Source organism: Perna viridis, chromosome 10 (assembly GCF_037379345.1).
Source record: "Perna viridis isolate PV_CMFRI_1.1 ecotype Kerala chromosome 10, ASM3737934v1, whole genome shotgun sequence".
NCBI classification, from domain to species: Eukaryota; Metazoa; Mollusca; class Bivalvia; order Mytilida; family Mytilidae; genus Perna; species Perna viridis.
This window is the reverse complement of record NC_142454.1, coordinates 946,808-959,903: the sequence shown is the minus strand read 5'-3', so window position 1 is coordinate 959,903 and position 13,096 is coordinate 946,808. Positions and strand designations below refer to the sequence as shown.

Sequence of the window (13,096 nt, the reverse complement as noted above, 5' to 3'; positions counted from 1 at the left end):
AGATGGTCACATTGTTTCATAGAGGGTCATATTGTTATATAGAAGGACACCTTGTTTTTAGATGGTCACATTGTTTCATAGAGGGTCATATTGTTATATAGAAGGACACCTTGTTTTTAGATGGTCACATTGTTTCATAGAGGGTCATATTGTTATATAGAAGGACACCTTGTTTTTAGATGGTCACATTGTTTCATAGAGGGTCATATTGTTATATAGAAGGACACCTTGTTACATAGAAGGACACCTTGTTACATAGAAGGACACCTTGTTACATAGAGGGACACCTTTTTTAGATGGTCACATTGTTTCATAGAGGATCACATTGTTACATAGAAGGACACCTTGTTACATAGAGGGACACCTTTTTTAGATGGTCACATTGTTACATAGAGGGTCACATTGTTACATAAAGGACACTTTGTTACATGGAAAGACACCTTGTTTCATAGGTGACCCATTCTTTCATAGAGGACACATTGTTACATAGAGGACACATTGTTACATAGAAGGATATATTGTTTCATAGAGAACACATTGTTTCATAGAGGACACATTTTTTTCATAGAGGACATATTGTTTCATAGAGGACACATTTTTTTCATAGAGGACATATTGTTTCATAGAGGGCACACTGTTTTATCGAGGAAGAACTTGTTTCATAGAGAGATACCTTGTTACATAGAGGATCACACTGTTTCCTTGAGGACCATTGTGACAGTATTTCATAGAGGGACACCTTGTTCATAGCAGGGCTTTTTGTATGCACGTTGCATGTCTGAATTTAGTATCATACACAATTTGCTTACCTTAAGCTTTATACACTTTGTACGAAAAAGAAACATTCTTCTTTTTATTTTCAAAACCAACAATTAAATATTTGTATTCAAGAATGATTATTTTATTAGAACAAGCTCGAACAATATGATGTGATATATTTGTTTGTTTGTTTTCTTGTTTTTTTGTTTGTTTTTGTTTTTTTGGGGTTTTTTGGGGTTTTTTGGGGGGTTTTTTTGGGGTTTTTTTTTTTTGTTTTTTTTTTTTTTTTTGTTTTGTCTTTATACTTTATTACCTGTAATATTCTATTCGTTTTTGCAAAATAAAACAGATTTGTACCAATTCGATTTTACATAGAATTGTATTTATAAAAAAAGGACGGCTGTCACCGTTAACTGGTCGCCCTCATCATGACTTATTCATTCAGTATAAAACCCAATTTGGTATGAACAACTAGGTGATTGATTTTAAATACTACATGTAACTTGCCCTACCGGTGCACCTTGTACATGCTGCTATTGGTTAGATCTGAATTGCTCAATTACATTTGGTTTATTCACTATGTCTTTATTCTCTGATTATAGAACTATCCATAGCGTTATGGTCTTGTTCCTTCATGTCACAGAAAGATAAAAGCGTGTAGCAAAAATTTAATGGAAATTATCCCTAGGTTTTAGTTTATTTAAAAATTTTTTTACTTCATTTCATTTATTTCTTTTTATATAAATTGTTGTTATTGATAAAGACAAATAAAAGATCAGTTCTGGGTTTCATTAAAAAAAAATCTCAAATGGAAACTTTCCTCAAATTACTAAGTTTTTCCTAAAATCTCCAATTTCAAGTAATTTCATTGATTCAAAACTGAGTTGAGGAAGGATTAATAAGGAAAATCTCAGTTTGAGATTTTTTATGAAACCGGCCACTGACTGAAATAGTAATCAAGGGAACCAAGACCCTAAACACAGGTACTGCTTCATGGACGTTTATCTGCTGAATTTTATTAAACCTGCTTGTCTTCATCTCTTACTGTTGGTTCTATTCAGGTGTGTAAGGCAAATTGACCTGTTATGGAAATTTTAAAGTTTTTTAATGTAAATATTTAACATAATAACTCCCAATAACAACAGTCAGCTTAGTAAACACTTCCAATATTGTACAGATGTTAAGCGTATTAATGTTGCTTACCTATCCATAAACATAGTTTAAAGTTTTTGATGTGTTAAAAACTGTTCTTCAACCGATAAACAGTGATGAAATAGAACCAATATTTTTATCGTATTTCACCTTTTTAATTTCATGTTGTGATATTTTAGCATATATACCTGTATACGTTAACACTTCCTGTTTAAAAGTTTCTGTAATTAATTCTGCTCTATCCAGATGCAAGGACAATGAAATAATTTCTGGACATTTAAACAGGAGATAAGTCTTGCAAAAACATAAGAACGATAATAACTAGTAACACAATTAAAGTTTATTATTGGAATGTAAGAAAACTAATTATGGTTGTGACAGTGTGTTAGAACTTATGCAATTACGAAATGAATAGAACTGCATTAAATCTGCATGTACTTGGAAAAGATAATTGCAATGTTTATGGGTTTAAATGAAGATCTGGACATACCGCTTAAGCCAGCGAAAGAGGTAAGTACAAAACAGAAATGAAAGTATAATTAGAATCTTATCATAAATGAGTTTCTTATCAAGATTACCATCTATGTTATGGAATCTCGTTTGCACGCGATTCGCAGAAATGTTTAATGATAATGTTATAGAGTATGTCGTCGCTATGAATCATGAAATCGTCAACACTGTCGATATCTGAATGATATGATTTGTTTATGTATTATTTCATTAATTTATTATTTTTGTGGTGTCTTTTTTATAAATATTGAAAATTTCGATATGATGTAAACATGTTTGGATGTTTAATGATCTTTATCATGCTTAAGAGCGGTTTATACATGTACTTCATATATATGGTTGAAACATTAAATATACTTAGCTGAAAGATGTATTTTTGTTTAACACATCCGGCTTAAAAAGTCTATTAAAATTAAAATTGTCGGATAAAGGGTTTTACCTGTGTTTATTGTTTGTATTCATACTTAAAAACAAGTAGAAATTCTTTGAAAGCTAGACACTTCAAATTTAACACTTTGTATGAATGTAAAAATGGTAGCATGGACCAGGTGCTCCAGGTAAGCGTCCTCTGCTTTTCTTGAAACACCCGCCGAGTTAAAGTATTATAATCTGATACGTTTAGTATCAAACTTTAAATCTAGTATGCAAGGAAAAATACAATATAGAAACTCTTTAATCTGTTTTTTTTTAAGTTTTAATCATTATTTTTCAGCATGTGATTCTTTGGTGAATCCTTGGGAAACAGTTAATCATGAAAGGCATTATTGCTTTTGGTTTTATATGCTATACATGTACATATATTGAGACGTCTTATGCAACATCAGGTAATAGCACCAACATTAAATGAATGTTTTATGCTCAAAAATTGGCACAAATATATTAATGTTTACGTATTCCAAACAACAATAAATGATTAAGCGATACGATCGTAACTACAGACATTTTTGCTAAACTAAAAATAATAATGGATGCAGAAAGGACAATTTCTTCTTATATTATTTGCCGGAAATGTTAAGTTTCGCGAACCAAAATAGTTATATCCATTAGGTGGCGCTAAGATCACTAAAACCTTTTACGATAATTTTGGCGCGAAAAGAGGAGCTAAAAAAGTAATGGGGATAATTCAACCAGTTGAGGTTTAATTTTAAAATCGGATCGGACAAAGCCCGGATAGATTCTTTCGCCTAGTGCATTAGAGGTTATTTCTCCTGTGTAACGAGAATGGCTGATTAGTTTTATTTGAAATCGATAGTATGTAAAACAATAGACAATATTCTGATCATATACATATAACATTATACATAGATTTAAAAAAAATAACAAGCTTATATGCAACATGCAATTTTAAATATTAAAAAGGGTGCAAAACAATATGATGGACAATTTCCATTTTGTCGATACCTATTAAGTAAACAAATAAATGTGTCACTTTTCATGTACATTTCTTATGTTTCAGGAGCATGCGATGGAACCGTTAAATCTAGACCGGCTTCAGAACGAAGGACGTTGTATACAATGTTTGATTCAACTAAAGAAAGCACGAAGTCAACGTAAGAATGAACGTTATATCGTTAATATAATTTGGGGGGGGTGTTTGAATTTATTCCCTATTGTCATATTTGATGTAAAATCAAGGGCAATCACACGTATAAAAAAATTGGACAAGTGAGGGACAAAGAGCATGCAAAGCAAACAGACATAAATAACAAGCTGCATACGTGAATCGTGTGAAAACAAAAAGATAGCTATATAGAAACGAGCAATCATGAACAAAGAAGCGAAAACAGAAACAAAAAACATAATGAAATCCTGTCAAAACCTTTGGTTGGCTTAAACGAAACGAGCAACCTAAAACAAAGAAAACGGAGACAGACATAACAAGCATTCCGAATCCGACACAAAACATTCAGGAACTGAAATTTGAACTAGCATCCCGTGCACAACCACCAACTAGGTGCATGGTCCAGCTGCACCGGTAAGATTAACATCCTGTAATGTTTACTGACCCCACTTTCGTAAAAAAGCATCGAAAAACATCATGAGAAAAAAGGCATTAAAAGGTATTTGAAAAAAAATGTTTGGTATGTTAGTCCAAATATGTTTTAATTGAAAAAGGGGAAATTGTAACACTTGCATAACTGTCATATATTTGGTGATTATGATCTCAATAAAAAAAAAATGTTGATTTCTTTCAAAACTCATGTCTGATTTTATTTCTTGACACTACAATGAATGACACAAGAAAAATGTAGTCCTCTTGAAACATTGGACTAAATCAGCTCTACAATTATGATAGAGAGATAAGCCGTGATTGACATCCACAGATTTAGTTTTCGAGCAATGATTTCTGTTTCCCTTGATAACTTTTACATGACGATAAATCTTTATTTGAAGAGAATATGCTTTCTTGTTCATAAGTTTATACTTAGTAAGTTTTTATTTCATATTGTATTTAAGATTATTAAAAAATCTTACTATAATTTACCCAATTAGATACGATTGTCAGTGGTTAATTGAAGGACCGATCGGAACACCACTGTTTTTAGTTATTAACTACGTCCGTGTTGTTGGAAACTGTCCGGATACCAGTCTGATTTTCTATGACGGTAAATATGGATATATTTTTTAAATATTTTCTGCACCATGAGAACCAATTTAACTGTAGTGTCATAGTTTTCCTCTTTCGTCTACTCCAGAAGTGACATTTTATTAGCAACTATACTAGAAAAGCAGAGGATGCCTTCCCTACCGGTGTGTCTAGTCGTTATCCTTTGTATTATCTTTTGGTTTCCGCTCGAATCTTGGTTCCTTGATTTCTCTTGTATAAATAATCATATTAAATATGGAGTTTTGCTATGGTCAAGTTAACAAAAGATTTGCATATGGCTTTATAACTTGTAATTGCACTCTGTTCACAAATATTGATATTACTTTAGGGAAACACTATCATTGATATATACTTGAGCCTTACTATCTTTAGCTATCGTTTTGCAAAACATTTGAAACAATCCTTTGATATAAATAAAACCCTCACGATAAAAAGATAATCCAAATTAGTTTGTTGATATTAAAACAATGATGTGATATTATTTTCTTACATAAGTCGAATGTGTTTTGTTATAGTTTGTTTGCTATCATATTCAAAGAAAGCTAGAATTGTCATTTTTTATGAATTTGATGTAAGAATTACTTAAGTTATACTTTTTATTTTTTAACTTTTTTTGTTTTAATATCTAAGGCGACTCCGTTAGTGGTACAGTATTAAAGGAGGTTTGTGGTAATGTAACATCTCAAGTTCAGATCCCAGCTGCTGCAGGTGGACATATCTATGTTGTGTTTAAATCAATCAGTGGACGTACTAAGCACGAGTTTAAATTCACATATACTTCAAAAGTAGAAGGTAACTGTTTCGATGAATTTCATCAGTAGTTTAAATTTACATACACTTCAAAGGTAGAAGGAAACTGTTAATGATGAATAGTTCCATACGTAGTTTAAATTTCAATATACTTCAAAAGTAACTGTTTTTTGATGGGTAGTTCCATACGTAGTTTAAATTTGCATATACTTCAAAGGTAGAATGAAACTGTTTATGATGGATGGTTCCATAAGTAGTTTAAATTTACATATACTTCAAAAGTAACTGTTTTTGATGAATAGTTTCATACGTAGTTTAAATTTACATATCCTTCAAAGGTAGAAGGAAACTGTTCATGATGGATAGTTCCATACGTAGTTTAAATTTACATATCCTTCAAAGGTAGAAGGAAACTGTTTATGATGGATAGTTCCATAAGTAGTTTAAATTTACATATACTTCAAAGGTAGAAGGAAACTATTTGATGGATAGTTCCATAAGTAGTTTAAATTTACATATACTTCAAAGGTAGAAGGAAACTATTTGATGGATAGTTCCATACGTAGTTTAAATTTCAATATACTCAAAACTGACTGTTTATGATAGTTCCATATTACATAAATTTACATATTACATTAAACTTACATATATTATATTCAATTTACATATAATATATTTTTTTTATTCAAAAGTAGAAGGTAACTGTTTATGATAGATAGTACCATATATAATTTAAATTTACATATTCCTCAAAAGTATAGGGTATCTGTTTATGATACATAGTTCTGTAGTTTAATTCCCATCAAAGCTTAACAAATAACTAATTCAAAGTGTAACTGCACTTATATAAAGTTGCTCAATTTGTTTTATCAATATTCTCTCTGATGATTCTTAATAGCATTTACAACGCGATTCGACCACTTCAAATACTTGCCGAAAGGACCAAATTCTTTTTTGCAACGTATACGACTAAGTGAAAATTTTTAGTACAAATAACTAATTGATTTTTTTAAATAATGTGAATTTACATTTAAAAAAACAAGATGGGTTTAAATGCAAGAAAAATATTACAAATGTTTGCCAACTTTAAAAAAAAATTTTTAATTGCAGTCAATGAACCATTCGAAGGATCTAATACATCAAAGGTCGGTATAGCCATTGCTATTGTCCTTGGAACAGTATTCATGGGTTCTATTTTCATTGCCGCTACTTATTGTTCAGTAAAAACGTACATGAGGTGTAGAAACAAGGACCCAGAGCCTTCAGAAATGACGGGTATCACAAATCTACGTACTGAAAGAATGAGAGAACAAACTTTACAGGATAATTTCGACGATCGTCGATTGCCCCGACTGGTTAAGGGGACTCTGTCGACGGCGTCGACTGAGAGGATTTTAACTGTACAACAGTTCCGTGATGATTAGGTCAAAGTCTCTCATTACCTCAACTAAATGTATATAGCAGTTGGGGGATAAAATGGGGCATGTGAATGGGGAAGGAAGAATAGAGATTTTTTATAAATGTTTTACACTGTCACTAATAATACTGTTAATTTTTCATTTTAAACTTTTAAATTTGTAAGGTTGTCGATATGTTTGCAAAAATGTTTGTTTTCTTAAAACGTTTAAGAAATATCATTTGAAAATGGAACTCAGCTTTTTGCTTTCTTTTAAAACGACATTATATTTCATAGACTGAAAGAGTAATCAAGGGAATCAAGGTTATATTCAAAAGAATGTAATTCATTGACAAGGACCAGACATGGAAAACAGACATACACAACACAGAACATAAAGTAACTAAAATAATACATACAAAGTAACAAAAGTAGATGAGCAACTCGGACTCCACTAAAAACTGGGAGCATGGACCAGGTGTACCGGTAGGGTAAGCGTCCTCTGCTTTTCTGAAGTTAGTTGTTCAAACTTTTGGAAGAGCAAACAGGAAGATTTTGGTGTTAGAGAATTATTGGTTTGTAATTTAAAATCATTTACATGGTTAGGACAAAATAGAAACCTCGAATTCATAACACAACAAAGGGAAAAATCAAAGTGCACAACGATTAAAACTGCAGAGAATTCAAAAACTGAAATCAATATCTTAGATACCACTAAAGACATTAAGAGTGTGGACCGAGTTTTTTGCTTCGCTCTTCATCCATGTTAAAAGCGGCAAAAAAAGAGAAACAATCTGACTGACGACATTGCATAAACTATCCTGATTGAAAACTCTGAAAGTCAGATACTTCATATCGGCCGACGAGGTCACAAAACCATCGATGAACTTTGAAATACAAATAAAAAAATATAAATATGAAGTACCCAAAATAAAAATATCAAAATAAGAAGCCAAATCTTATACTGATTAATTTAAATGGTTTTTTTCTCTGAAAATTTCATTTTCGTGTTTTTAAAAGTCTATACTTTAGATTCAACTTATATAAAGGATGAGGTAAGATTAATCACTAGTAAATAGAACTAATTTGCAACAAAGAATTGTCTTGGAGAAAAGTAGTGATATTTTCTCTTTTGTCGAAAATGCAATATCCTGCATAGGAAAGATGACATAATTATGGACCGTAAATATTCTTTTGGTTGACAGTGTTGAAAGCATGTGGAAATCATTTTATCGAGAAAAGAATCACTAAATAAAACCTATCCAAAACACTTGTTTAATCATTGGTGCTGTTGACCAGCGTTGCATCATAACCAATTATAAGTCTAATTGAACGATGTGATGCTTAAAATACCGTTCTCTTTTTTTCTTATGTAGTATACTTTTTCCTTTACCACTTCACCCCAAATGGTCTTTTTCTATAATTATTTGGTGGTACATTTGTCGATATGGTGACTGAGATTACAAATAACTAAAACAACATAAATAGTGTGACATTTTCTGTTTTACCTTTAGCATTACCGGGATATTTAAATAATTTCTCTCATATATTACTGAGTTACTTTTCTTTAAACAATAAGTATTGATTGACACTTAGGGATTTACCAAATTGAAAAAGTTTGCTACAGTACATTTGAAATCAATTGGTAACTGTGACGAAGAAAATAATCAATTTTGTCCGAATTAAAACTAATCAAGTAAAAAATGGCAGACGAATCAACAAATTGTAATCATGCTTTTTAATTTCACTTTTCTATGAATCTAAACCTATGGCCTTCTCAGTCTTTTATTTGCGAATGATGTGTGTTGTTTCTGTCAAAGTATATTTTGCTATTCTTATTTTCCGCTTACCTTGCCCCAGCCCACCAAATCTCTCTCGATATTTGAGATAGATTACTACAAGACTCGACTCCGTATAACACGAATTTTGAGTTGGGTATGTCCATTTCTTCCTCCTTGGGTTATGTTGTTTTTATTTCCGTTCAAATCCTGGTAGTTATCCAGTGAAAAGGACTCCTCAAGAAAAACAAAACGACAAACATTCCGTGTAGATAATCATTCATATATTATCCAATTATTCATGGTAAGGTATATAGCCAAATACAGGATAGGATGATGGAGTATAGCTTTTTCAATGAGACAAGCCTCTTTCTAAGAAAAGAAATACCGAGCATAAAAAGATGGACATTTTATGACCAGCGATAATTCGTGATGCTGGTGAAAACAAATCAGAAGGATATTTTATTTCAGTTGTTGGGAGGATATAACTTAACCTACTAGTATATTAGCGGTACCCATCATGCCGGGCGTGACAGCAAGATAAGCATATATCCTACGCAAGTGGTACCAGTCATACCGGGCGTGACAGCAGGATAAGCATTTATCCTACGCAAGTGGTACTAGTCATACCGGGCGTGACAGCAGGATAAGCATATATCCTACGCAAGTGGTACCAGTCATACCGGGCGTGACAGCAGGATAAGGGTGCACTATACAGTTACATTTAAGCGCACTGTTTTGCACACCAAGTTATCCATGTAAAATTTTGTAAAACTTAAAATTAAAAGTTGAAATTTGGTGAATATATTGTTTAAATGTAGTTAAATATTTATACATAGACAGATGTAATATATATAATGGTAAACAGGTGTAATTTAAATGAAAAATGGTATCTGGAACGTTTCGGTCCTCTGTCGTAATAGATCTCTCATCAGCATCAGAAGGCTGATTTTCAAAATACCTTATTTCGCACGAACTTTTGAAACTAAAATTGCCTGAGAATGAATCGAAAAGGGTCTTATTTTTACCCTTTTTCCACCTACTCCATGCTTGATTGCATCCTGTGGTAATGTCTAAGTGTCTGATTTTTTATAACACATAGTATTTGGCTGTTAGTTTTTGAAAGGCACCCCTGATTGGTAGTAAAACTCAGTAATATTTTTTTTCAGTATGTTACCATGGCTACTGGATTTTATAACAATAATTACTAAATTACTTATAAATGACCTGGACATCCACACACCAAGGATTTCAAAAATATGCACTTTTTATAATAAAACACTTGAAATTTCTGTGCGAACTGCCTCAAAAAAGCTTTATTTCAGCAAAATGAGACCAAAATTATCAGAAATGACCTAACCGTATTGTACTACCTTATGGCAAGTTTTCAGAAACCCTACATCTAAAAAAAAAATAGGATTTTCACCATAGAAACCACAATTCCTTGTGTAGGTTAAGGTACATTGAGTAAGAAAATATAGTTTGTGTTAAGAGGTAATCAAGGGAACCAAGGTTATAGCGGTAATCAAAAGAATGTAATCCACGGACAAAGACCAGACATGGAAAACAGACATACACAACAAAGAACATAAAGTAACTAAAATCATACATACAAAGTAACAAAAGTAAATGAGCAATCCGGATTCCACTAAAAACTGGGAGCATGAACCAGGTGCACCGGTAGGGTAAGCGTCCTCTGCTTTTCTAGAAACACCCGCCGAGTTGCTCATAAAAAGTCAAGTCGGGGTAGACAAACGAGGAAAGGAAAACTATGACCCGTTGAATAAATCAGTTTTCATAGTGCTGATGGATACACCACAACGATCCACGAGAAATTTAATTGTTTAGTGCAAATAAGTCCTTAGCAACCGAATTTTCTGAAGTTTCATCATTTCAAATGCGAAGTCATAAAAGATCTTCTAGTATCTTCTTGCGATATGTGCTATTCTAACCACTTTTAAGTAAAAAATGTTACTTCTTTGGCTTATAATAGATAATGTATGTTACCATGGCTACTGGATTTTATAACAACTATCACTAAATTACTTATAAATGACCTGAACCTCCACATACCAAGGATTTCAAAATTATGCACTTTTTATGACAAAACACTTCTGTGCGGACTGCCTCAAAACAGCTTTAATTTAACAAAATGAGACCAAATTTTCAGAAATGACCTAAACGTATTGACTACCTAAGTCTACATCCTCCGCCAGCGGTACCCTTCATGTTCAAAGTGAGTACAATCTAGCAAGCGTCAAGTTTTACGAGTTTTCATTCCGGTAAGCCGTAAAATCTAAATGGCAATACTTTGACTCTTCTATGGAATAGGATCGGTGAATCAAAAAGTAACGACCATAATATTTCTGTCGTTCTGACATCGAAAAAATATAACAAATACCTGACAGTATCCACGCTTTACTTGGAAAACCAGTGGAAAAACAGCATGAACGGGAGTAACTGATACGCTATAGATTGTAAATATAGGTACAGGGAAGTGTATACAATTGTAAATATAGGTACAGGGGAAGTGTATACAATTGTAAAATTACAATTCTTATATGATGTGCTTCAAACCTCTTTAGATGGTAAAAAAAGTCATAAACACATGACCAACATTTCGTGTAACACAAGCTGCGTCTGTTCTAAAATATGAAGAAACTAGTCCTATTGGAACCGAAATAAATCATGGAAATTCCATCGTATCATTTTTTACCTATTTCTTAATTGTGCATTATCATCTCTTTTGTCGTAACGTTTCGATTTTAGGAATATGATGCTGGTGTATCAGTTGTCTTTTCTTTTGTAATTGGTCTGTTTTGTTGGTGTATTTTATTGCCTTTTAGTAGACGTAGTTGTCGTGTGACTTTTCTAATTAAACAAAAGACCTGCTGACTTAGTAAAAGATTACAGTTGGTTCCCTCATAATGGACATTTCGTAAACGTTTGCTCGAAAGTATAATCTAAAACTTTTAGTTGGTTGCATTTTCATTCTCGGTTTGATCATTATTTTTAAGACAAAATAAATACAGTAATAATATAATTTTATTCTATTGTAACTGTCTTGATTACCCCCCAAATAACAAATAAATAACATGTTTAATATTTGTCTTGATTGATATTTTAACAAATGCATTTCCTGTCTAGAACATTCACAATAATAAAAAAAAAAATACAAACAAAACTATACGAGCGTCTCTTTTTCACACTGTTCATCCACATTTTCTCGCGCTAACATTTCCCACTGCCGCCACCTTTCACGTTCCCACTCTGAATTTTCAAATGGCACACGTGACCGTCCACCGGCAACTCCTAAAGGTCTTTGTCGCGAAGAGTATGCTCTAGGTGTTCTCGGTGTACCACCAGATGGCGACGGTGATGGCATCGGTAGCAGCCATTGTCCAGATCCTTCACCACTACTTTGACTTTCGTCAGCAGACGACTGAGTGTTTATTGCTGACGTGCTGTGTTGCCGTGAGTACTGAGGTTTAGGAATGGCAAGACAGTTGCTAAGATTTTCCGACTGAGGTCTGTCGGTTACATTTGAACGATGTCGACGTACGACAGCTGGACTAGAAGTTTGAGTTATTTGCACACGTGGAGTTCTTGACGAACGACGTGTCCTAAATGGCTGAGGACTAGGACTCCTGTCAAGTCTAAAATATGGACGTTCCTTCTCTGTATTATTGTTTTCATTTTTTTCATCGAAACCGGAAGAAAAGAAGAAACGTCGTCTTGTCCTTGGGGTCATAACCTCTTCACTTTTAGAATTCCGTAACGGCGTATGATCAGTTTGTTTCTGTGGATTGAGTTCTGTTTCACTACATGGTGACCGTGGAATTGAGGCTGTGTCACTATCGTCATAGATGCTACTAGACGTGGTATCAGGATCTGGCTCAATGCTGAAAAAACATATTATGAATCAAATTATTTTGAGTGTAAACTTGATATCAGAATCATTTTGAGTCTACATCATAATTAATATTTACTATATTCAGTATGCATTGTAGCGAGACATTTCGGTTCCTGTGTTGTTTAGATTGTACTGTGAAATGTAAGTATTAACGAATCATAAAGAAACGATGATGATTTTTCTTGCGATCCAGGTTCGAGGCGTAACCCGAGTAAATACTTATATTGTTG

General features: G+C 32.8%; 2 protein-coding genes across 2 annotated transcripts in view; one reads left to right on the top strand and one right to left on the bottom strand.

Annotated features, from left to right (window-relative positions):
- Window positions 1-2,078: 2,078 nt before the first annotated feature.
- Window positions 2,079-7,429, top strand: LOC148604068 (uncharacterized). Its single transcript, XM_088550063.1, has 6 exons — window positions 2,079-2,421; window positions 3,134-3,245; window positions 3,878-3,971; window positions 4,915-5,027; window positions 5,660-5,821; window positions 6,890-7,429. Exons 2-6 carry the CDS (start codon window positions 3,173-3,175, stop codon window positions 7,201-7,203), a joined length of 756 nt encoding a protein of 251 aa, XP_088406189.1. The 5' UTR covers window positions 2,079-2,421; window positions 3,134-3,172; the 3' UTR covers window positions 7,204-7,429.
- Window positions 7,430-11,980: 4,551 nt separating this feature from the next.
- Window positions 11,981-13,096, bottom strand: part of LOC148604067 (uncharacterized) — a 32,925-nt gene continuing 31,809 nt past the window's right edge. The window contains exon 12 of the mRNA XM_088548135.1: window positions 11,981-12,855. Coding sequence (XP_088404261.1) covers window positions 12,138-12,855 — 718 coding nt within the window. The 3' untranslated portion in view covers window positions 11,981-12,137. The remainder of the gene's footprint in view (window positions 12,856-13,096) is intronic.